The sequence below is a fragment of the Candida albicans genome, chromosome 1 (assembly GCF_000182965.3).
Source record: "Candida albicans SC5314 chromosome 1, complete sequence".
Classification (NCBI taxonomy): domain Eukaryota; kingdom Fungi; phylum Ascomycota; class Pichiomycetes; order Serinales; family Debaryomycetaceae; genus Candida; species Candida albicans.
In genome coordinates this window covers 1,749,847-1,774,759 of record NC_032089.1, presented here as the reverse complement: position 1 = coordinate 1,774,759, position 24,913 = coordinate 1,749,847, and the positions used below count along the sequence as shown (strand labels likewise).

Below are 24,913 nucleotides of genomic sequence, written 5' to 3'. Positions count from 1 at the left end.
TGCTCATATACCCCCAAACGAGCTTTTTAAATTCTCGATATCTCTCAATTGTCGCTGCTTCTCTATCTCTTCAATACCCCCTGATCTTTTCAATTTCTTATCCTCAACAAAATCACCTAACTCTTCTTGAAACTTGGTAAGTTTCATCATATCTCGTTCTTTCTCTCTCAATTTCTCTGCCCGTTCAATGGCTTCAAGTCGACTTTCATGGTTTGGTGTGAGTCCAACAATGTCATTCAACACTGCGTCCTTCAAATCGTGCAAACTTTCACCTGGTTCTGGGATATACAAGTTAGCAACAATTTTATTCCTTTTGCTAGATGCCCCTTTAATCTGTTCAATGGAACATTGTTCAATAAGATTGTACGTTTCTTCAATTTTTTTGATATCATCTTGTAAATCTTGGATCAAATCATCCTGCAAGTTCAAAAATTGTTGTTCTTCGCAGACCTTGTCCAATTCTGCCTCCCAAATTTTCTTCCACACCGGTCTTTCCTTCGAGATATATAATGTCATGTCATGAAGAGATTTCTTGGCTAAGTTAATATCTTTGAGAATGTGTTTCAACTGCTTGTCGCTAACACGGACCCCTCTTTGTGCCACATCCTTTCTCATTTCTTCCATTATATCTTGCAAATCATCAACTTTGGTAATTAACAGATCAGAGTCATCAGACAACTTAGAATTACAGGACTCCATATAAGCTCTGTTAGAATTTTGAGATACCTCAAGACCTATTTCCTGGAATTTTCTGAGCTGCTCGGTAATATTCGAAATCGTCTCCTTGAAATTTTCCGATGACGAATTATGCAACTGTTTAATGGCACGGAAATCTCTTTCTAGGTTGGTAATATCCTTGCGCCCTATTTTATTTGCCTCATTTGCGTTCCCACTTTTAGCAGTAACAGCAGAAGCAGAAGCAGCAACAGTGGGTACCGGAATTTCAACAGATGCCACTGAGTCTTTCACCTGTGCTATTATGGTGCTCCCCATTGTATCAATTTTTTTAGTCAAGTCGTCCAACCGTAAATTCAATTCGTTTATACTTTTATTTTGATCATCTGTTTCATTTAAACAAAGAAGAGTGCCGGATTTGACATCGGGAAGCAAATGTTCCTCGAGCTCGTACAGAACACCACTACGTGGGTCCTGAATATATATGTCTGGAAAATTACCTGCCCCTGGGGAGTATGCAAATTTTTCCACAAACAATAGTCTCAATGAAGCAAATGTTACTGGTAAACTAACTTTGGCTTTCTTAGTTTTTGCATTAATTCTTAGCAAAACGTACTCTTCTGTATTTCCATCCTCTTGAACTGACTCTACCCCTTTGTTTGGTGTGACATTTGGTTCTTCTGTCTCCATAATCTTTGAATGCCGAACTTCTGGAGACTCCATTGGTTTTATCTTAGGCACACTAGTTGTAGGGTTGTTGAAGTTTGTTAGTTTTGCATACTGATAAGCACTAAACCGCTTTGATGCACGACGTTGAAGAACGTCTCCCTTCTGTAACTGAGACAAAGCATCGCTTCGCTCAACACTGGAATCATTATCTCCTGTTCTCTGTTGTTGTTGTTGTTGCTGCTGCTGCTGTTGTTGCTGTCCTTCAACACCAAGTGATGAAGGTCGTTGATTCTCAGTTGGTAATTCCTCTTTAGTAGACTTTTCTTGAGAAATTGCCTTCGCCTTTGCCTGTTTGGTTTTCAAAGTTTGCAACAATGTTACAATTATATTCCTGATGCTAGGTAAGAACCTGTCCAAGTTTTCTTGTGAAGGTGCTTCACTCAATGCAGCCTCCAAAATAATCCTCAATGCTTGTGGCACATTCCCTATATCTGAAATGTCGATGCCATTATTGCTAAATGCCCTTATTGCTGCTCTGAAATCATTACCCAATTTGACATATGCATCTGATACAAACTTATCATCTGCTTCTTTGCGTGCCCACTGAGTTAAACTCTCAAGTAAATGTTTGGTTGATACAAGGAGTCGAGTCACACTAGACTCAATTGTATTTAGAGAACGTCTTTTACCTGACAGATTGTGTGACACAATATTGGTGGAGCTGGAGACAGAGGTCCTATCTGGTGTTAATCGGGAATTGTTGGATGACATCTCTATTGGTTGTCAGAAAAAGCCTGTATTGTGTTGAGTAGTGTTGTTACTACAGATCGGACCAACTTTTGATCTTGTTTTTTTTTTTTCCTTTTTTTCTTTCCAAGTTTTGTTCTTTGAAATTCCGCAATTTATTACTTCACGTCTCTATCAAAGTCACAAGATTAGGGTGAAACCTGAAACCGCTATTCTGTTTATAACAACTTCACTTTAAAATCAAAGATGTAATTAATGATTCGAAAGACTCTTTTTTTTTGATTGTTTGAAACGCTCTTCATTTTTTACTACATGCTCTTCTGTTATATAAAACATTATTGATTGAAATTATGTATATATATATATATAAGCGTGTGTGTGTATATCGGAATATTAGAGGTTTTTAACTAAAAAACTTTTGTACAACATCCAAATCTGATGGATTCTTTTGTAACAATGCAACAGCTTCTTCATGAGGAATGGATCCCAATAAAGTTCTTGTTGAAATTACAACTTTTTGAGCAGTGTTTCCTGATATTGATGCATGGGCTAAAGCTTGAATCACAGACTCCACTACTTTCGGAACTTGTTTCAAAACAGATGGATGATTTCTATCAATTAACTCACTCAAAAACATGTATGCAAATGGAGCTGCTGATTCGTCTTGAACAATTGGCAACAATGAAATCCATTGGTCAATAAGACTATCCAAGTTTGGAACAGAACTTGAAAATCTGTGGCAAACTTTAGCGATTGCAGAAACACAATTTTCAGTGGCATATACATTCTCATCCGCTCTAGCATCAGGAACCATTGCCATTTTGAACATAGGTTCTAACAATGAAAGACAAAATTCCGCATAACCATCTCCTCCGTATTGTGCAGCCATACCAATAGCATTTGTACAAATTTGACGGATACTAGCATTTGCAGAAGTTACCGATTCAGAAATCACTTTAACGAACATTTCTTTGAAAGGAACCGAATCTGGCCCACAATGCTCCAATATATCACTGACAATGGACAATCCACAAAACTTAACAGTTGTATTTTCATCATTTATGAATGAAGAAATTGTAGGGCCCAATATTTGCAATGTTTCAAGGAAATTAGATTTAACATTCTTAAATACAACTGCAATGACCTTGTTTATTTCATCTAATAGTTCCTCGTCAGTATATTCTTCTTCGTCTTCTTCAACGTCTTCAGTGTACTCATCTTCAGCATTATCACGTTCTTTAATTCTATTATAGATTTCAATCATGTTAGCATTAACTGCCTTTGATAAAGCTTGCAATTGGGTACCCGAGACAGCGTTGGGTGCTAAGACATTAATAGATTCAACCAATGTAGTATAATATGCAATAAGTAACTCTGGAACCGGTTCTGAGCACAACAGTTCGCTTAATTTATTGCAAATTTTTGACCAAAGGGTTAATGCTTCAGTTGAATTGTTACCAGTGGCTGCTACGCAACATCTAAGCAAAGAAGCTAAAGTCAACGCAGCCGATCCACGCACACCATCATGTAAATAAAAGTCCAAACCAGGAATGGCAATCTCCTCGGCTATTTCCTTGACCCAGGGCATAAAGTCTTCCTTTAATTGAACAGCGTATGTTCTAAGAAGATCCATGGCAGTGACCTTCTCATCTAAAGTAACTGTGTGAACACCGATCCATTTACCAGATATATTAATAACATCCCATTCTTCATTGAGTTTCAATTCCTCTGCATCTTCCTCTTCTAATAATGAAATATCTTGTGAGGCCTTTGCTGTCAACATCAAGGGAGGCAAAACAGATGGCAAATAAGGCAAAAAGTCTTTCCCCAAAATCTTACAAATTCTACCCCAAGCTTGCTCCAAATACAGTTTTACCAAATCGTCGTCTTCAGTGGCACTCTGTTGGATGTGTCCAAATAACTGGATCAATTCTTGACTATGTGGTGCAAATTTTTCTTTACCAACAGCCAAGGCAATCAATGTAGAACATTCAATACATTTTGCTTTCAACAATTTGTTTTCTGCACCAACATCGGTTCTCAATACATTTACTAACAAAGGCATCAATGTGTCATAGTATTTTACAAACGTCTTTTCTGCAGCATCTGCAATTATGGCAATAGTGGTTAAAACCTGTTCTTGCACGTATCTCTTTGGAGACTGCAACAAAATCAACAAATTATTTAACAAGTCATCCAAGTACGGTTCTAAAACTTCCTTCGTAGCAGCCTCTGAAAAGTTGACCAATGCGGCGGCAGCATGAGCTTGAACTCTTGGAACAGATTTGTTTGTCAACTTTGAAATCAAAGCAGGTAAAATTCTATCGCCAGATGTTCTCTGAATAACGTCAGCAAAGTCAGTAGACATTTGTCCCAAGGCATTACAGCCAGCGTATTGAACTCGTGGGTGTTCGTCTTCTAATGAGGGCAATATCATGTCCAAAATCTTTGGGATTTCATTCATTAAAACGTCAGCACAACCTTCTGCAGCAGAAGAAAGAGCCATAAGAGCAGCTTGACGTTCTCTCCAATTAGAAGACAGTACCATAGCAGGTAAATATTGAAATAAAGGTCCTGCCAAAGCTTGCCCATTCAATTTCAAAGCAACTCTATCCAAAGCCTGTCTGGCGGCACCATATTCTTGTTCTTCGTCTTCGTCTTCACTATCGTCTTTGTTATTCCATTCGGCTGCATCGTCGTCATCTATACAGACTTCGGTTAACATTGATAATGTGATGAGTACCATTTGCTCAGTGTATGTTGGGGTTAACTTACACATTGAAGGAGAAACTTCAGCAAAAGTGCTGAGCAATTCCAATGCTGCCATTCTTGAGTTCAAATCTAAATCCTTATTTTTTGCCACTGCAGAACAAAACTCAATAATAGTAGGGAACATATCCTTAAACATCTTTGGTGCCAACTCCACTAAATCAATCAAAGCTTCTAATACAGAAGCCAACGCATGGTCCTGTCCGTTTTGCAAAAATCTTGGTAACGAGTTCAACAAGTTAGGTAATAATGGTGACAACAATTTCCAAGTATTTTTTGGGAGTTTTCTGAAAAATGCAACAAAGGCAGTACAAGCAGCAATACGCACATCATCGTTTGCATCCTCAAATCCAGCATTGTACACAGGCAAGACTTCATCAATATAGGAATTGTCAATCAACTCGGGTGATGCAGAAAAAACTCTAAATGCGGATTCACGGAAACTAGGGTCTTCGTTTCTGGTGGCTTCAAATAAAGCAGGTATCAACTCATTCCAAGTTCCTGCAGGAGAAGCATCTTCTTTGGCAACCTCTGAAATTGCATCAGAAAGTTTGTGTCTGACCTGATTTGATTGTGGTGAGGTAAATCCAGCTAACAAAATGCCTCTAATTTGTTGTCTTGCTGGCTCTCCAATAACACCAATTGTTCTATCAGTGACACTTTGCAATTCTTTCGGGGATTTTATGGCCATACGTCTAAACATAACTGAAGCAAAAGCACGTATAGTGTCATTATTTCCTTGACATGCTTGTTCAGCCAAAAATACTAATAATAATTCAACATTGTCTTTGGATGTCCAGTTCTGGTCGAGTGACTTTTCAGCTTCAGCTCTGATTGTATTGTCAGTAGAAAGCAAATTCTCTAAAAGCTGTGTGAGTGCAGAATGATATTCGTTCGGTAACACTGTCATGACTTTAAAATATTCTTTGGTTTATATTTTAGTGTTTCACTCTTTTTTCTTTCTTTGTTTCTATTACCTTTCTTCTTGTAATTGTTCCCAACTATCAAGGTAATTTCTTCGATGAGACAATAAGCTTATTAGTCCTCGTTTTTTCCTAATAATCTTAATAGTGCTATAAAGAATAATCTAGCAAATTAATCACTAAATTAGACTGTAAAAGTAGTTATTAATGTCAAGTAGATCCAAAATATGATTCTTGATATTTAAGGTGATGGGGATCTACGTGGTAAATTTTTCGTTTACTGTAAGAAAAAAAAAAAATTTGAAAAAAAAAAGATCAAAAAAAAAATGCCTTGAAAAAATGGCTACGTACCGATTATTCCAAAAGTATTAAGAATTTCCGCGCTAGAGAAATACTTAAGGGAATGGCATTATCACGAAGGGATATAAGGAGTCCATGTAAATTACTTTCATTCTACAAAAAAAAAAAATATACCGTATACACTAGTGTACTAAGGATACAACTATATCATAATTTGAAACATCAGCAAAAGCTCAATTATTTCTTCAAAATCGTAATCACATCTTCATCTTCCAATTGATGGTTCAAACCAACAATTTGTGGTTGATGCTTAACCGAGGTACCATACACTAGAGCATTTCTGAAATCTTCCACCAAAGACTTGTGAATAGAGTTACAGAAATCCTCCACCGTACATCTGTCACTTCTCAAAACAACTGGCTCATTGAAATCAGGTAATTTCCCCTTTGGCTTTGTGTATACTCTTACCAACTTCAACTTGTCCCACATCATTTGTAACAAGTCATCCAAGTTCCAGCCGTTAGCTGAGGATATTGGAATGGCATCAGGGATTTTTGCTAAAAGATTCAACTCTTCAATAGAGAACGAATCGATTTTATTCAACACATAGATTGCAGGAATGTATTTTCTGGCTTTCGCCTCGATGGCATCAATTAAGTCGTCCACTGTAGCATCACATCTAAAAGCAATGTTAGCACTGTTGATTTTATATTCAGACATTACGGCTCTGATTTCGTCATTGTCCAAATGTGTTAACGGGACAGTATTGGTGATGTTGATACCACCTTTATCTTTCTTTGTGATCACAATGTTAGGTGGTTCTTTGTTTATCCTTATTCCCATACCTTCTAACTCATGTTCAATAATTTTTTTATGTTGCAAAGGCTTGTTGACGTCCAACACCAAAAAAATTAGATTAACGGATCTGGCAACTGCAATAACTTGTCTACCACGACCTTTACCGTCCTTTGCACCTTCAATGATACCTGGTAAATCCAACATTTGAATCTTAGCACCCTTGTATTTAATAGTACCTGGGACTGTTGTCAATGTAGTGAACTCATAGGCAGCAGCTTCTGAATGGGTTCCTGTTAACTTTGATAATAAAGTCGACTTACCCACCGAGGGGAAACCAACAAATCCAACTGTTGCCACACCGGTTCTTGCCACATCAAATCCAACACCGGCACCACCTCCACCACTTCCAGATCCTTCACTTAATAGTTCTCTTCTTAACTTTGCCAACTTTGCTTTTAATTGTCCCAAATGAAAAGAGGTGGCCTTATTCTTTTGGGTCTTGGCCATTTCATCTTCAATGGCCTTAATTTTCTCCACGGTAGTCATGATTTAGTGGGTTCTTTTTTTTATTTTAATTGGGGAATGAAAACTTTTATTGTTTTGGAAGAAATGATGATGCAAAAGGATCCGAAATAAGTTTTTAGAAGTGAAAAAAATTTTTTTTTTTTTGCTAGCCCTTTGAAGTAATCTACTATTTCCCTGCAATTGTTGTCAAAGTGCGCGTACTAAGAGGGAGTTATTCACTTAGTAATGTTGCAAATTGGAACAATTTGTTTTAACTGATACAATTTTACTTCAATAAGAATACGGCTCTAAGAATTATTATTGAGTCAGCTACACATTGTTTGGGCATTAATGACGACAAACTGATATTGAAAAGAATCTGTTGATTTAATTTACTATGGGACATCAAACTCTTGTTGCTCTTCACTGGTGTTGCTATAAAAGGTCGTGTGCAGAGAGCTTGCTTTAATACTTACCACACTCTCAATGAAAAAAAAAATTCTTCCTCCTTAACAATGGCGAAAAAACCAAAAAAAAATATTTAAAAAATTTTCAACTCATTTATTTGATTAGATCATTGATCATTTCTTTATCTTTACAACAAATTATTATTAGAAATGGCAAAAAAAGGAAAGAAAGCAGCCCAGGCTGGAGGAGATTTTTGGGATGATGAGGATATGGCCCAAGATCAACCACAAGCTGAAGAATTTGGCACACCTGCCGAACCAGAATCTCAAGAAGCATCCGCAGAGGACGTCAGTGGGGATTTGCTAAGTTCTATTCGTAAAAATAAACAGAAGAAAGCTGAAAAGCAAGAAAACGAAAAAGCAAATGTCAACAATGGAGATGCTCCAAAATTGTTATCGAAGAAGGAAAAGGAAAAGTTGAAGAAGGAAGCTGAAAAACAAAAGAAGAAAGAGTTAGCTCAAAAGAAGAAGGCCCAGCAAGCAACAAAGAAGGAACAAATCAAAGAGGCTAATAAACAAAATGCTGGTAGTGCCGTAACTGCATCTTCTGCGTCAGCCACTCCTGAACCAGAGGAAAATGAATCTCTGGCTGCATCTGAACAAAATGAAGCACCTAAGGCAAAACCTGCAAAGAAAGGTAAAAAGGCGCCTGCTGGGCTTGCTGCTTTGAAGAAACAATTGGAATTGAAGAAACAATTAGAAGAAGAACAGCGTAGGTTGGAAGAAGAGGAGGAACAACGTAGATTGGAAGAGGAGAGACTTGCAGCTGAAGAAGAAGCCAAAAAAGAAGCTGCCCGTGCCGCTAAGAAGGAACGTGAAAGATTGAAGAAAGAACAATTGAAAGCCGAAGGTAAATTATTGACCAAGAAGCAAAAAGAGGAAAAGAAATTGCAAGAGCGTCGTCGTCAACAATTATTGCAGGCCGGGAACGTTTCAGTTGCTGGGTTGAGCAAAACTGAAGAAGGTGATGCGCCAAAGCCAAAGAAAGTTGTCTACACTAAGAAAAAATCCACAAAACCAAAGACTTTTATCCAAAAACCTGTTCCATCTAAGGCTCCTGTCAAGAAAGACGATGGCGAAGATGAAGCTTTGGTAGACGATTGGGAAAAGATGGCATTGGATGACGATGCTCCAGTTGCTGATGATTGGGAAGCTGCACTTGCTGATGAAGGCGATGAAGAAGTAGGGGAAGCGGAAGAAGAAGACGAAGAAGTTGGGGAAGACGAAGATACTATTGTTGAAGATGAACAAGAAAAGAAAGCCAAGGAAGAGGCTGCTAGAAAGGCCAAAGAAGAATCAGCAAGAAAAGCCAAGGAAGAAGCAGCAAGAAAAGCACAAGAAGAAGAAAAATCTAAACAATTGGCTGCACAAAAGAAGGCCGCTTCTCCATCTGAAAAAGATTTGCGTTCTCCAATTTGTTGTATTTTGGGACATGTCGATACCGGTAAAACCAAATTGTTGGACAAAATCCGTCAAACTAACGTTCAAGGAGGTGAAGCTGGTGGTATTACACAACAAATTGGTGCAACATACTTCCCAGTTGATGCTATTAAACAAAAGACCGCTGTCATGGCCAAATACGAAAAGCAAACATTTGATGTTCCTGGTTTGTTGATTATTGATACCCCTGGGCACGAGTCCTTTACCAACTTAAGATCTCGTGGTTCTTCATTATGTAACATTGCTATTTTGGTTATTGATATTATGCATGGTTTGGAACAACAAACTTTAGAGTCTATACGATTGTTGAGAGATAGAAAGGCTCCATTCGTTGTTGCTTTAAACAAGATTGATCGTTTATACGATTGGAAAGAAATACCAAATAACTCTTTTAGAGATTCATTTGCTAAGCAAACCAAATCAGTGCAAGCTGAATTTGAAAACAGATATGAACAAATCAAATTAGCTCTTGCAGAACAAGGTTTGAACTCGGAATTGTATTTCCAAAACAAAAACATGTCCAAATACGTTTCTATTGTTCCTACCTCTGCTGTTACTGGTGAAGGTGTTCCTGATTTATTATGGTTATTGCTTGAATTGACACAAAAGAGAATGTCTAAGCAATTGATGTATTTGTCTAAAGTTGCAGCCACTATTTTGGAAGTCAAGGTAGTCGAAGGTTTTGGGTACACCATTGATGTTGTTTTGTCCAATGGTATTTTAAGAGAGGGTGACCGTGTGGTATTGTGTGGATTAAATGGTCCGATAGCGACTAACATCAGAGCATTATTGACACCTCCTCCATCACGTGAATTGCGTATCAAATCTGAATATGTCCATCACAAAGAAGTCAAGGCCGCTTTGGGGGTTAAAATTGCCGCAAATGATTTGGAAAAGGCTGTTGCTGGTTCTCGTTTACTTGTGGTGGGAGAAGATGATGACGAGGATGAATTAATGGACGAAGTTATGGATGATTTGACTGGATTGTTAGACTCTGTCGATACATCAGGTAAAGGTGTGGTTGTTCAAGCATCTACATTAGGTTCTTTGGAAGCTTTGTTAGATTTCTTGAAAGACATGAAAATCCCAGTTATGTCTATTGGGTTGGGTCCAGTCTATAAGAGAGATGTAATGAAAGCTTCAACAATGTTGGAAAGAGCACCTGAGTTGGCAGTTATGTTATGTTTTGATGTCAAGGTTGATAAAGAAGCAGAACAATACGCCGATGAGCAAAACATAAAGATCTTCAATGCTGACATTATTTACCATTTGTTTGATTCGTTCACTGCTTATCAAGCTAAATTATTGGAAGCTCGTCGTAAAGAGTTTATGGAATACGCTGTTTTCCCATGTGTTTTAAAGACTATTCAAATCATCAACAAGAGAAACCCAATGATCATTGGGGTCGATGTTGTGGAAGGTGCTGTGCGTGTTGGTACTCCTATCTGTGCTGTTCGTACCGATCCAACCACCAAACAACCTAACATTATGGTGTTGGGTAAGGTTGTTTCCTTGGAAGTTAACCACAAGCCTTTGGAATCTGTTAAGAAAGGTCAAACTGCTGCTGGTGTTGCTATGAGATTGGACAATCCATCTTCTGCTCAACCAACTTGGGGCCGTCACGTTGACGAAACCGATAACTTGTACTCATTGATCAGTCGTAAGTCTATTGATACATTGAAAGACCCAGCTTTCCGTGACAGTGTTTCCAGAGACGACTGGTTGTTAATTAAAAAATTGAAACCAGTGTTTGATATCAAATAGAGGATCAATTCGGTGATGATGAGTTGTTGTGTAATTTATTGCATAAAATATTTCAAGTTTTTACTGTTTCTAATGTTATTTTCCTTTTTTTGTAGATATGTTCATGTAATACTAGAATCCAATATGTTAATGTATGTTGAAAGGTGTTATTCTTCGATATAAAACATTAATGTTGTTGTTCTGTATGGCTGCAATATTTATGGGTCGTGCAAAGTGTCAATCCAATCTTTGGTGGTTCATTTTTTTTTTTCACCAATGAGAACTAAAGAAATACTGGGAGAAAAAAAAGTAAGCATTGCAATTTAGTACCTTTCTGTGAAGATACTACACATATACATATTCTATTTCAATAACATGCAAGATTTACCACCAATCGGAGGATACGAGCCTATCCAATGGAAAAGAAATATTCCTTCTAGAGGATTCAGTGGTACTGTTTACTTTTGGGGAATACTTGGGTTAATGTCCTTTGGATTCTACAAATACTACAAGGCTGCAGATGAGCAACGTGAATTCACTAGAGAGAGAAATTGGGCCAGATTTCATTTGGAACCTTTGTTAATTGCTGAAGAAGATAGAAATGTGGCTAGAAGATATTTTGCAGAATTGAAACGTAGAGAACTAGTTAAAGAAAGCATGAGTCCCGAAAACAGAGAGAAGTTCGAAGAAGACATATATAATGATAAATCTAAATTCCGTTTCCCAAGATATACCGCTGGTCTTAATCCTAAAGATGTTTAACCTTTATGTGTCTATTTCGTTAAAGTTGGGGATCTGATTTGACCGAATATTTTTAGGATCATTCGACACCAAGCTTAGATTATCCGAGTAATGAAATGGGGATAATCTTCAAAGCACTTTTTTTTTGCATTAAAGATAAGTTATTAAAATGTTATGTAAATTAATATACACGCCATTGTACTGATAATTGGAAAGCAATGATAGTTTTCATTCTAAACTTATTGTGTAAGAAGTATTTTGTAAGTGTCTGGAACATATATCGTGTTTAAGTCTGATACTTCACTCTTAGTTTGTATCAAAAGCAATATTTACCTTACTTAGGTAAGGAAATCCCTGATAGCACTTGGCATTTATCTGCAATAACAATTAGAGAAGACTACTTTTGTTGATACTTTAACCTGAAATATATAGTGTATTATTTATTAAACATCTTTTTTTATTTCTTTTTGTATGGAAATAGTATCTAAATTTTGTTGAAATTACATATACTCTAATCAATTACTAAAATACTTCAACGTTTACGTCTAAGTTTGATATCAAAATTTTTTGGCACTCTGGCAAACCAATAAAGAATAAAAGTACCAATAATATTTATGCCAATAAAAGCAATGTAGATACCAATATCTCTTCCTCTTTTCGAATAGTCTGAACCAATCATCTTCAAAAACACATTTGTCACTTTCATTGTGCAAAATTCACACTCTGTTGTACTGTTCTCGTTAAGTAAGTAGCCACCTGCAACCTTCATATATGGCTCCATATATTGAATACATGTATAACCCTGTGGAGGACTGAATCTTAAATACTCTTTTGCTGCACATGTCACAGGTGCATCTACTAATCCCACTGACAACATCACCGACACTAAATATGTGAATGGGCTGCATCTGTACATGAATACCCAGAAGCCTGGTAACTGCTCCTTTGTCACTAACACACCACAAAAGGCCAAACACATTGTGAAAAGTAAAACAGACAAATTAGCAGCATTATCATCAATCTCCAAAAATGAAATACACAACTGAGCCATTGTCGAGGTATATATGAAAAACAATACAATAGCAAACCACATAAATGCACCCCTTTGGTGAACTGTATTTGTATATGTTGCATTCTGGTACAAGCCCACGGGGTAATACCAACAGAAATAGCCCAATGTGCCACAGATTATATTCCATGGAATTTCAGCAGTGACTTGGGCAGCAATAAATGTAATCCAGCTAAAAGTTTTCGATGGTCGTTCTCTGACTTCATACAAATCTCTTTGAGATACAAAAGTTGGCAAGTACTGTTGAATCAAAGTGTGAAGAATCACAAGGAACATAAACACAGAAAACATCTGATTTTGCAATCCCTGTAATGACCTATCAGCTTTGTAAAATGAAAATCCGTTAAACAAACTAGAAGTGACAACCAACAAAAACTTGGAATATAAATAGCTTGGGGTTCTCCAATTTTGTTCGAAAACACGCTTTGTAACAAACAAATACTGCTCCCAATAAGGTGCAGCATAAGGTTTGAGCCTGTCTGGATCATCGTCAAGCGGCTTTTTAACAAGCTCTTCCAGCATCAAGTCTAGTTCCAGGTTCATTTCTTGGAATTCACTAGATTTCAACCATACATCGTAATAATCCTGGTTGGCCTTGGAACCAGGTGCAGCACCAATAACTTCTAACATCCATTCAGCTGGATTAGCTTCTGGTGGACATTTTGGAGCACCGTACTTTTCAAAGTAATTTATAAGCGTTGTAAAATTTTCCCCCAAATCACCAAAGTAAACTGTTCGACCACCTCTCTGTAAAAATAAAAGTCTATCAAACTCGGCAAGAAGAATGGCTGATGGCTGGTGTATTGTGCACAAAATTGCTTGCCCATTATCAGCTAGCTTTCTGATTAACTTACAGATTGACCATGCTGTTTGTGAATCTAACCCAGATGTTGGCTCATCTAAAAACACCAAAAGTTTGGGCTTTGCTACCAACTCGACACCAATTGACAATCTTTTTCTTTGCTCGACATTCAAACCTTCACCACTAACACCAACTACTGCATCCGCATACTGTTCCATCTCCAATAACCGAATTATATAATCCACATACTCGTTCTTTTCCTTTCGAGATACTGATTTTGGTTGCCGCAAGTACGCAGCAAATTCCAACGCTTCTCTAACAGTTGAAGTCTCCAAATGCAAATCTTGTTGTTGAACATACCCAATAGATCTCTGAAACGACGAGTCTAATGGTCTCCCATTAACTAACCTAATACCTTCAGTAACCACACCAGTAGTTAACCTATCGGATAAAGCGTTCAATAACGTCGTTTTTCCCGCACCGGAAGCCCCCATTAACGCTGTAACCTGTCCTGGTTTGACCCAGCCGCTTACGTGATCAAGAATAACTCTATCTTCTGATTTGATTTTCACTTGGTACGTCAAATCTCTCCAAAAGAAGGTGTCTCCGCCAGATTGTAACATTTTGTCCTGGTTATTCTCATACTCGTTGTCAAACTCTGGAGTAACTTTCTCTATTTCCCCACTTTCAATATCGTTGTTTGCTTTCTTTCTCTTTTTCAATGCACGTTGTTGAAATAACAAAATTTCACCCTTTTGCATTGCACCCTTGTTAATTTCACACAACAAGATATAGGTGCAGAAGAAGAACACTATAAAGCCAATGACAATTCCAAAATTTCTCCACTTGTGCAGATTTCTATAATCAAAGGACATCTCCATGTATCTTGTTCCATCAACAAAGTCTTGGCCGGGCACACTTCCCACAGGAGTACAGATTCGATTGGGTCCGGCAGTAGGGTAGCTGCCACCAGAAGGAACATATTGTGAGCATTCAAAATCACGATTGTGGAATTCATTTGCTATCAATGATTCAAAAGCGTAGGCCAACGGGTCCAAATAGTTAATCCAACGACACCAGCCATGCATATTTGGTGTAGGAATCACAAACCCAGTAAATATCGTCAATGCCAATAATAATATAGCTGCTGGGGTCATTGCTTCTTGCAAGGTCTTTGTCGCAGCACCAATGGTTCTAAAAATATGGGACATAGCCAAGGTGGCAGAAAAGTTTATAAGCAAATAGAAGAAAAAGTTGCCAGGAGTTCTTCGGAAATTGACCATAAAATAATACACCAAATTGAATCCAATGGCAATAATAAACTTTGTTGGCAATTCAGTGACTATGGATGCAAACGCATCTGCTGCAGGATGGTAAAGTGCATACTTCTTGTGCTTCTCGACGATTGATCTGGCTTCATAAAGGGAAAATATTTCTAACAAACACGAAAACGCGTTGAATAAAACAGCGAAAAATAAAGCCGCAGTTCTATGATAAAATGAGGATGTTGCAGTGGGTAAATTGTAAAATATGGAAGACAATATAAAAGACATCCCAATGTTGCCAAAAATCTGGAAAAGATGGATACTTGGGTTCCCCTTTATTCTAAGTATATTTCTATGGGCAATGTATCGAACTTGCATGAAAAAACTAACTGTGTAAGGGGATGCAGGCTTCAAGTGATCTGATTGACGTGCTTGATGCGCTTCTTTTATTGCCTCTTTTTCGGCAGCACTACTATGTTCAGTTAAATACTGGTCCACATCTGCCACTATTTGTTGTCCCTCTGGTGACTTTTTCCAGTACTCGTAAAATTCTTGTGGTGTTTGGGGAACTTTCCCTTCAAAACCTTGTCTAACTATTCTCTCTGCAGGGTTTGTTAATGAAGTCAAGAAATCAGCGGTTGTTTGCCTCTGAGGACACTCATATCCCATGTCAATAAAATATTGCTTTGCCTTTTTGGCACTTCCAAAATAAATCTGATAACCTTGATACATCAAAACAACTTTGTCAAACAAATCGTAAGCGTCTTGTGAGCATTGATAGATAGCAACCAATGGCGTGGTATGTACAATATCGGCACTAGCCTTTAACGCTCTAATAAATTCAAGCGCAGTAGCCGAGTCTAAACCTCTTGTAGAATTATCCCAACATTGGACCATAGCGTTGTTAAGAGTTATTTCAGCAATCGACACTCTCTTACGCTCACCACCAGAAACCCCTCTAATGAAATCATTACCGACCTTTGTGTTTCTTGTATGAGATAACCCATATACTGCCATTACCACTGCAGCCAAGTGGCGAGCATATGCATCTCTGCTTACACCCAATGGTCTATTTTGAGGTGTTCTCATTTTTGCAGCAAATTCCAACGTGTCACCGACTGTTAATTGTGGGAAATGGTTTTCAGTTTCGGCACAATATACAACTTCACCTCGATAGTGCTTTTTGATTTCATGAGGTGTCAACGAGTTGTATCTGATAACAGAATCTTTGTCAATGTGGTAACCATAAGTCTGTGAAGCAATTGTTTTCAAAAATGTCGAGCAACCAGCACCTGGCCTACCCAAGACAACGGTCAACTCGCCCGGTTTAATCAATCCATCCATTGGTTTTAAAATATCAAAAGTGGGTCCAGTATGTCTCAAAATGTACTCTCTAAAAAACAACGAAAGATATTTGGGAATGAGATTGACCAAAGTACTCTGGTAATCGGCATCAGAAGCCGAACCATAAGCACGCAAGTTCTTATAAGCAACACCAATAGTAACAGGTTTAAAGTAGTCAATGTCGGAAGATACTAGCTTATGAGCATTTTGGATCCAATAAGCTGCGTTGAATTCAGGTGAGTTCGGGTTCAAACGTTGATCAACGAAATTACCATTTTCATCCACAGGAATAACCCCTAGTTTACCCGATAATTCACTTTCCTGTTCATTGGACTTTTGTGATTCTTGTCTGCTGTGTTGTCTTTTAAGTTTCAACTGCTGAATGCTTGCGTGTGAAATTATTCTGGCCAATTCTTGAACTTCCAGAGCAACTCTATCAGTGTAACCTTGGTAAGTTCCGAAACCCTCTTGACTTCTATCTTCATTCGTCTTTGACGAATTTGAACTCGTATCGGCATCTGCCATAGCTAAAAATGATATTAATTATAAAGAGGAATAGAAAATATAATCTTTGATATATGTATAGAATTTACTTAAAAATGAAGAAAAAACGGAAGAAAGAAAACTTGTCTTATTTATACATAATGCCGATTATATGTTAGTTAGACTTAACATCGCAATATAGGAAATGCACTTTTTTGTAAACAATATCAAGGATATTTCTTTGTCTAGAAGCACGTTGTGAATGGGTAATGCTATGTTTTTTTTTAACCTGTGCATTCAATCACCTATAACGGAGATAAAATCCCTTTTAATTGGATGAGTTAAGCCTTTTAGAGCTACATCTTGCTCAAACTGCTAGCCTAAAGAAAGGAGAGTGGCACTAATAATGGTCACACAGATAAAAAAACCTACATAAAACAAGCTCGAATAATCTCCTGATGTGGTCGTAGATCTGTGACACAAAGTCAAATCTGGAGCAAATTAGGCCTACTCGGAATTTATTGCTACGCTTTCCAACCTCATTACACAAAAACAATGGGTCTTTTCACCGACACCAATATCAATTTTTTTCTTTAAATCCGAATGTCTTCGTTCCAGTCATCGTTAAACGGGTGTTAACCAAATACCTTTTCCAGAAATAATCCGAATTAGTCACTATAAACCCTTTCTGATTATATAAGACCCGATAGAGCATTTGCACTTGCTCATTATGCTCAATGCTCTTTTCTTCTAAGATGCGAGATGCTGGTGACCACGTTTGACAGTACCCGGAATGGCTGTACAATTAAAGAAAAAAAAAGGAAAAAAAGGACGACGGTTAGACCGGAGAGCAATTATAAAGGCCTGTGATATCAGAAGGGAGGCGTATAAGAGACACAATGAACAATAAGTGTGGAGAGTTTGTACAAGCCATACAATCAGCAACTTCGGGATTTAAGAAGAATTTGCAACAGCAATAACACCTCGTCATAGAGTTTGAATTGGAATTATACGATTGCAAATTTGTTTGGTTTTTCCATTTCTGTCCTTTCGTTGCATCCAACTTTTTTTCATTTGTATTTGATAGTTATGAAATATACAATTATCTAAACAAAAAATCCTGATATTTAAATCTTATAATTAGATTCGTCAACACCATCCATTTTCTTGGGTAAACGTACAGCAACTCCAATTGGGTTAATAACAACACTGTTGATATCCCAAATCCCCTCACGGTAGTATATATCCTTCTTTAAGAACTCGATAACTTCCTCCTTGGAGTTAGCCACTAAATGAAAAGCACTTCCAGCAAACTTTGTCTTTGCTTCGTCCTGGTAAATTGCACCAGCAGATCTAATTGGATTTGGTACGTTTGCTGGAATGTCAGCAACATGTTGTGGTCTTACTTTGGATCTGTCTGAATTTGGGAAATCGTAAATAATGACGTTGTATTCTGTTGACATTTTTCTAAGGGAATTCGAAAATAATCTGTTTTGATTAAGACTCCTCAATGATCGTAAAGTCAATTTATTCATTCAAGGTTAGTCCTTAGTTGTATAATAGAACTGTTGAGGAGAATAAAAAATTGGACTGGAAGAAAAGAAAGAACGGAGCAAAAAAAAAAATTCAAGTAGTGGTAACACCAAGAAATTCTGAATGTTGGGGGTGAAGTCCTCGACGAAATATTGTCCCAAGACACACTAACTAGCAAAAGTTAACCAACTAGAATCTTAGATTAATATATCGCACATCACATCAGCTTCGGGTTTATATTACCCTTCTACCAAGAACTGAGCATATTAAACAGAATCTTTCCAGTTCTCGATCGCAAAGGTCTAATGAAGATCAACTTTTCAAGTTCCGATGCAGTACATTTTATAAGTATGATGAATATTTTTGTAAATTATCTATTCTACACTAAACATATAAACGAAATATGTCACAAATTATTGTGCTAAAAATGCGTCTGTCTCTACTGGTCAGTTTATTCAAACCAGTTTAAAGCGACCAGTAAACCAAATAACAAAACAAATTGCAAATGCACTAGCTGCGTCTATACCAACCATTATGTGTTCGATTTGAATCCCCTCTTTTGTCTTTCTTTTCCTTTATGCTAATTTTCAGCTGGTTGTTGAAGGGGAGCGAAACGTTGTGCTCTTTCTCTTCTAGGTCCCAATTCATTAGTCTTGATACCAACTCCAAATTGATTTCCAAATGGAGAATGGGCAGGGATTAAGTTGTTGTTTGGCAATTCGTAAGCAGATACTTTGTTCAATTGTTGTCCTATACCACCGTTATCTCTGTCAAAGGTTCTAAGGTATCCAATCTTGTATTTTCTCTCATATTGTTCATCTCTTAAGTGGCTACGTTCCCCAGTGGTGATTTCGTCAAAAAACTTTGAGGAGAACAATGGTTTGTCGGTTTTATCTTTATTCTTGTAAACTAAAAGGCCTCCTGCTATGGCAGCAACACCAAATATTTTAGCAAAAGTTATTTCCAATGGCTTTGATTCTGGCTCATGGTGATGATGGTTATGTGACGAATTGTATCTTTTTGAAACTTGTGATATTGATTTTGTAAATAATTTTGATTGTTGTCTTACTCCAGAAAGCATATTGAGCAGATTTATCGTTGTATATAGTATGGTATTAGAACTCTGATAAGTTGGTGAAATAGATGTGTGTGTATTTTTTTTTTGGGAACAAGATATTTTTTTTTTTACAGTTCATTGAGACTTCAACCAATAAAATTCTATGTGAAAAAAATCAAATAATATGCAGGAAACTCAAACTATGCTAATATTTGATTGAATCTAAGTGTCTGCTTGAATATACAACTATACTATTGAATTGACAAAATCTATTTAAAAATGAAACTAAACATTCACTACAAACGTAAGATTATCTAATTTTTGTTCTACGTCCTTAGTACTCAGTAAAGCAAACTGAAACAACAGAACTGAATGCGGTGCAAAATGACAATGAAAAGTACTCTCCCAAGTTGGGGTAACGACTTAATTAAAGATATATATTTTCTCGTCTGCTTGTTGTTGGAAGAGTCTCCACAATCAACACTGTAGGTGGTAGCAAAACATTGCCGGTTTCATTATTTGGAGGGAGGTTCTTTCTCTAGTTGGCTTTGGATCCAGCTAGATCTGTACGAGTGTGGATTATATGATGATATTGATAAGGACGAAGATGCCTGTTGTCTTGTATTGTTTGCAAGCTTTTTAGGTGCACCTGATTGAGAAAACCTGGTGATAACGAAATCACTAGCAACCAAAAACACTGGTCCTAATAGTAACAAGCTATTATTAGGGAATGGTTTCATAGTCATGTTGTATGAATGGAATTTAATATGTATTGAAGTAAGAGTTATTGCCTAGATGTATATGGCTTGGTGGAATAGATGAGGAAATCAATTAGTCTTTGGGTAGGATGCAACTTGCCAGCAAGTGGTTTTAGCAAAAACAAATTCAAATCTGACTAGCTTTTCATCAAGCAAAAGAGTATTCTTTAATAAAACATAAGAACTACCTTGCGGTGTTATATAAAAGTTGAACTAAAAATTGTGTTGGTTGGATCAATTTTCGATTGCTCTCTTCAGTATGTCTCTCACGTTTCTTTTTTGTAAAAAAGAAAGTGCACCAAAGCTCTTTTTAGGTGTCAATGACGAAGCTTGCTCCAATACAATTTGTCTTAGCAATTGATTCTTTGTATGATCACAAATGCATGCAGGCAGTGGATAACTGTAGTCAGTCAATGACCATTGAGAAAGAATTCAACGACGTAGTGTATTTACTCTTGTTTTATTTTAGTCCTATTCACTGGATCTTGATGTAGACAACAATTGATTCGTAAAAAGCCATTTGATCTCGTTTCAAGTATTCAGAGAACTAAAAAGAGTAACACCAAAGACAATATCCATTATAACTGTGCTAAAAGCCACGTATTAAATGCAACCAAATTCATTCTATTATTTTGGGTACATACACACATATATATATATTTGTATATACTTAACATCAACCATTAAATCTGGACAGGTATTGCACGTCCATGGATGCAATGAAAATATCTAATAACCGACATTGATCAAGTAATCGGCTAATTTTTCAACAAGAGTGGTAGCTTCACCTGGTTGAACACCACTTGGATAATGGGCGATCAAAATAGTTTGTTTAGTTCTAACACAAATAACACCCTCGGCTTCGTGTTTACCATAAATTGATCTGTCGTCAGCTCTTAACAAAAAGTACTTTTGGCCTTGAACGTGTAAACCGCTGGTTTGCAAACCTTCAGCACTATCGAAACCTTTGGCAATTTCAGTGATTTCTGGTTGTTGTAATTCGAATGATCCCGATTGGGCCCATAATGCGTCACCGGCTCTTGAATATAAGGCTGCTTTATCGACTTTACCGTTAGCAATTAAGTTATCAGTGTAGGCTTGCCAAGACATAATGATTCTGCAATTGTATTTAATAGATCTGTTGTATATTTAATCCAAAGATTGAACAAATTCTTTAATAGAAAAGGAAAGCAAAAAGAAAAAAAAGGAAAAAAATCAACTGTGGAAAAAAAAAATCCAGGTGTTGCTTAACACTGGAAACGAACTAAAAAAAGGGCAATTGGAGGACAAGAAATGCACAAAAAAAACAGATCAGGACGGCGACGACAAACACTATCACCACCACCCCGACATGGACAGCGCAAAAAAACAGGACGGAGGGCAAAAAAAATATGTTGTAAGAATATTGGTTGCAGAATAATATGGTCCTCGCGGTGGTAGCTAATGTACACGTCGTCGTCTATTTTGTTGTATCAAAACATTACACTAATTGCGTCACACGAACAGCAAAAATGGTGATAATACAATATTAGTGTTATACAAATCATACACAAAGTCCGTCAAAGTTGATCTAGTCAAGTTTTCTCTTCTTTACAGGTGGTTCTACAATCTTCATATCTTCCTCCTCTTCATCATCAAGTATTTCGATTTCGTTTCCAAACAGCTCATCGTCATCATCATCTAATAAAATAGTTCCTCCCTCTAACTCCTTGGCATACTCACTATTGTTCTCTTCATTATGATTTGGCTGTGGGACCATTTTTTTAGGTCTCAACTCTAATATTGGCAATTTCAACTCGACAGTATCGTCTTTTATATTCAAATACAATTCTAAGTTTTCTAACTCGTCAGCATCATCCTGTATTAGCATGACCTCTCCATTGGCCACGCCAGGAACGTCCTTCAATTTGGTTTGAAGATAGTCATCGAAATCAACATCATAAATTAACTTCGATTTCCCAATTTGGATAGATATATCTTCTTTGGAATATCCATATTTATAAGCAAGTCTATCAATGAATCCTTCGAGAGTCAAAACAGCAAGGTCACTCAATGCAACTGTGAGCACTCCTCTTGCTGTTAGTGAATCACTGGCACAATTTTCAGCTGGTTTTGATAATCTATCGCCAGTAATGTACTTATTCGGTCTTATACTAATAAACACAGAAGATGCCCTTTTAAAAATGTTACTAAAGTCTGAACTTGTAAGATCTTTTTGGTGCTGAAAAAATTGTGTGCCGGACAAACTTGAAAACCCGGCTATAATGGCATTGGTAGTGGCAATGGCAGGAATAATATTCCCGGCAATTTCCTTGATGTCAAATTTGGATTTCAATGGAATGCCAAAACTAAAAGATCTTAAATTTGAAGCAGCAGCTACAAAAATTAAAGTGTCTTCATCATCTTTATCAAATGTAATAAATGGTTCATTACCAGATTTCAATCGTTTTTGAATTGACTCACTGGACTTGTACAAAGAATAGATGTTTTCCAAAATGGTCCACACTTTTGTATCTGCAGTCAATATTGAACTACTCAGTTCCTGCTCTAATAACTGCTGTAATGCCTCTCGATATTCAGTCATATCTAATGGAATGGGCTTTTTCCTAGCCTTCCACAAAGTTTCAATGCTCAATAATCTTTCAATATCCACTTTAAAAATCTTTTTGAGCAATTCATTAATAAAGGAATTCAGATCTAACAGTAGAATTTTAGAACGCAATTCAATTAATTCATTGGCCTCTTTGTTCAAATTCTCCAACTCGTCTTTGTCGTCTGTTTCATTTTGAATCTGATTGGCATCATTCATTGAATTTGAATTATCGTTTTCATCAAATAGTTGACGAAACAAAAACTCCTTAGCCCAGGTAATGCAATGAACTGGTTGAGATGGTGTTGATCTGATAGTGCATACGGGGAAAGATTTGGGGGTCTCTTTGGGATGGCAATCAAAACATTCACTGTAATACGGATAGATAGGCTGGATTTGTCCAGCGTACCCAGTAGTCCCGCTTTCCATTAATGGCTTTCTCAAAAACAATGCCATTTTGTTTACATATCTTCTGGCTTCTAAATTATCCAATGCATTAAAAATAAAATTAAACTGTCCCCACCATTCAATTGGGAACTGTTTTGTATCCATGACATTGCCATGATGAGGAATCAACTTGACTCCGAGATAATTAAATGATTGCACGGCACTGGCAATGGTGAATGATTTTGATTTATCAATATCTTTTTGACGAAATAGAAATTGACGGTTCAAATTTGATAAAGTAACGGTATCCAAATCAACAATGTGAATTTCCCCATACCCAGTCAACACTAAATCTTTAAGTAATTCGCATCCAATACCTCCTGCTCCTACCATAAGGATTTTTGAGTTTCGGATCCGAGAAACACACTCTTCACCAAGTATCTTCTTCAAATAAATATCTTTCGACATAACTTTTCTTGTTTTGTTATAGTCTAGCTGATTAAAATGGAGTTTAAGAAATTATAAAAAAATTTTTTTCTACACGCCGTAATTTTCCTTTCTCTGTCCATTTTTCTTAAAAGCAAGAATGAAGCCTATCGACGTGTTTGGCGCGTAGTTGCTACTACAGCAAATATGGAACCGAAGTTCTACAAAATACTTCCACAGACACACATATATATACCCAGATTTATATATTTGGATACAATTGCTTTGCTACAAAAATAAATCATAAATTAAAACGACCTAAAGAAACAGATAACACAATGTCTTTAAACACTTGTAAACAAAGTCCAAACACCTTTGGCATATTGAACAATTTCATCACCACCTAATTTTGATTCTCCGTACAATCTATCAACAAAACTGATTGGCACTTCACCAACTGTGAACCCCATTGCCTTTGCTCTAACCATCATTTCCATTTGAAAAACATAACCTTTTGATTGAGTGACGTCAATGATTTTTCTCAACACGTCAGTCTTGTATAATCTGAATGAACCAGTTAAATCACTAACATGAGGTCTCAATACAACACTAGCCAAAAAGTTGGCTCCTCTAGAAATCAATTTTCTTTTGAAATCCCATCCAAAGACACCACCATCACCAGCATATCTGGTACCGGTGACAATGTCATAATCTTGTGATTTTTGTTTGGCAATGAATTCAGGTATGGCTTCTGGATGATGACTGAAATCAGCATCCATGATTATTACGAAATTACCAGTAACAAATTGTAATCCATGGACATAGGCAGTACCCAAACCTAATTTACCAGCTCTTGGTCTTAATTGAATGTGTTCTGGTCCAAATATATCAATTAATTTTTTGGCAATTTCTTGAGTTCCATCTGGTGAATTATCGTCAACAATAATTACTTCCCAATCCAATTTGTTGGCAGTAAATGTCTTGTTCAACAAGTAGATTAAAATTGGTAAATTTCTCTTTTCGTTATATGTTGGCAATATAACTGAATACTTGTTTTGGGTCATGGTTCAATAAAGGGTTGTTATTGTTAGGGTAGTGGTGTTCGTTCTATATATATTAAGCAATTGGTTTGTATTTGGGTTATATTTTTTTTTTTTCACCGTGTCCTTCCTTCCTCCCTCCCTCCTCCCTCCTTCTCTCGCTAATTCTTCATAGAGTGAAAAATTCCAACCAAAAACAATCAATCAAAAAAAGATGAGAAATATTGACGTGTCTTTTCTAACCATTTTCGTCGCTACCAAATTCAGATGATTGCAAATACGATCAAAACAAATTCAAAAGACACACAAATTATATAATTACACCACTATAAACATGAAATATTTAAGTACCTCTTTCAAATCCTTTTATAATAAAAAAAAAC

At 36.8% G+C, this 24,913-nt stretch overlaps 12 protein-coding genes across 12 annotated transcripts; 2 read left to right on the top strand and 10 right to left on the bottom strand. All coding sequences in view use genetic code 12, as the record gives it.

Annotated features, from left to right (window-relative positions):
* Positions 1 to 3: 3 nt before the first annotated feature.
* BUD6 (Bud6p) lies at positions 4 to 2,115 on the bottom strand (the record flags this gene model as incomplete). Its single annotated transcript, XM_712531.2, has 1 exon — positions 4 to 2,115. One exon carries the CDS (start codon positions 2,113 to 2,115, stop codon positions 4 to 6), a length of 2,112 nt encoding a protein of 703 aa, XP_717624.2.
* A 379-nt stretch (positions 2,116 to 2,494) lies between these two features.
* On the bottom strand, positions 2,495 to 5,770 carry CAALFM_C108110WA (uncharacterized protein; the record flags this gene model as incomplete). Its single annotated transcript, XM_712529.2, has 1 exon — positions 2,495 to 5,770. One exon carries the CDS (start codon positions 5,768 to 5,770, stop codon positions 2,495 to 2,497), a length of 3,276 nt encoding a protein of 1,091 aa, XP_717622.2.
* Positions 5,771 to 6,320: 550 nt separating this feature from the next.
* On the bottom strand, positions 6,321 to 7,427 carry DRG1 (GTP-binding protein; the record flags this gene model as incomplete). The annotated part of the gene is made up of 1 exon (XM_712527.1): positions 6,321 to 7,427. The coding sequence occupies one exon, from the start codon at positions 7,425 to 7,427 to the stop codon at positions 6,321 to 6,323; it is 1,107 nt and encodes a 368-aa protein (XP_717620.1).
* A 575-nt stretch (positions 7,428 to 8,002) lies between these two features.
* On the top strand, positions 8,003 to 11,056 carry FUN12 (translation initiation factor eIF5B; the record flags this gene model as incomplete). Its single annotated transcript, XM_712526.2, has 1 exon — positions 8,003 to 11,056. The coding sequence occupies one exon, from the start codon at positions 8,003 to 8,005 to the stop codon at positions 11,054 to 11,056; it is 3,054 nt and encodes a 1,017-aa protein (XP_717619.1).
* A 354-nt stretch (positions 11,057 to 11,410) lies between these two features.
* On the top strand, positions 11,411 to 11,797 carry CAALFM_C108080CA (uncharacterized protein; the record flags this gene model as incomplete). The annotated part of the gene is made up of 1 exon (XM_019475130.1): positions 11,411 to 11,797. One exon carries the CDS (start codon positions 11,411 to 11,413, stop codon positions 11,795 to 11,797), a length of 387 nt encoding a protein of 128 aa, XP_019330675.1.
* Positions 11,798 to 12,308: 511 nt separating this feature from the next.
* On the bottom strand, positions 12,309 to 16,781 carry CDR4 (Cdr4p; the record flags this gene model as incomplete). The annotated part of the gene is made up of 1 exon (XM_712524.2): positions 12,309 to 16,781. The coding sequence occupies one exon, from the start codon at positions 16,779 to 16,781 to the stop codon at positions 12,309 to 12,311; it is 4,473 nt and encodes a 1,490-aa protein (XP_717617.2).
* A 1,085-nt stretch (positions 16,782 to 17,866) lies between these two features.
* Positions 17,867 to 18,274, bottom strand: OFR1 (Ofr1p; the record flags this gene model as incomplete). Its single annotated transcript, XM_712523.1, has 1 exon — positions 17,867 to 18,274. The coding sequence occupies one exon, from the start codon at positions 18,272 to 18,274 to the stop codon at positions 17,867 to 17,869; it is 408 nt and encodes a 135-aa protein (XP_717616.1).
* A 578-nt stretch (positions 18,275 to 18,852) lies between these two features.
* CAALFM_C108050WA (uncharacterized protein) lies at positions 18,853 to 19,353 on the bottom strand (the record flags this gene model as incomplete). Its single annotated transcript, XM_712522.2, has 1 exon — positions 18,853 to 19,353. The coding sequence occupies one exon, from the start codon at positions 19,351 to 19,353 to the stop codon at positions 18,853 to 18,855; it is 501 nt and encodes a 166-aa protein (XP_717615.1).
* A 491-nt stretch (positions 19,354 to 19,844) lies between these two features.
* CAALFM_C108040WA (uncharacterized protein) lies at positions 19,845 to 20,069 on the bottom strand (the record flags this gene model as incomplete). Its single annotated transcript, XM_019475129.1, has 1 exon — positions 19,845 to 20,069. The coding sequence occupies one exon, from the start codon at positions 20,067 to 20,069 to the stop codon at positions 19,845 to 19,847; it is 225 nt and encodes a 74-aa protein (XP_019330674.1).
* Positions 20,070 to 20,816: 747 nt separating this feature from the next.
* On the bottom strand, positions 20,817 to 21,197 carry PFY1 (profilin; the record flags this gene model as incomplete). Its single annotated transcript, XM_712521.1, has 1 exon — positions 20,817 to 21,197. One exon carries the CDS (start codon positions 21,195 to 21,197, stop codon positions 20,817 to 20,819), a length of 381 nt encoding a protein of 126 aa, XP_717614.1.
* A 460-nt stretch (positions 21,198 to 21,657) lies between these two features.
* UBA2 (E1 ubiquitin-activating protein) lies at positions 21,658 to 23,532 on the bottom strand (the record flags this gene model as incomplete). Its single annotated transcript, XM_712519.2, has 1 exon — positions 21,658 to 23,532. The coding sequence occupies one exon, from the start codon at positions 23,530 to 23,532 to the stop codon at positions 21,658 to 21,660; it is 1,875 nt and encodes a 624-aa protein (XP_717612.2).
* A 302-nt stretch (positions 23,533 to 23,834) lies between these two features.
* On the bottom strand, positions 23,835 to 24,554 carry DPM1 (dolichyl-phosphate beta-D-mannosyltransferase; the record flags this gene model as incomplete). Its single annotated transcript, XM_712518.2, has 1 exon — positions 23,835 to 24,554. The coding sequence occupies one exon, from the start codon at positions 24,552 to 24,554 to the stop codon at positions 23,835 to 23,837; it is 720 nt and encodes a 239-aa protein (XP_717611.2).
* Positions 24,555 to 24,913: the final 359 nt, after the last annotated feature.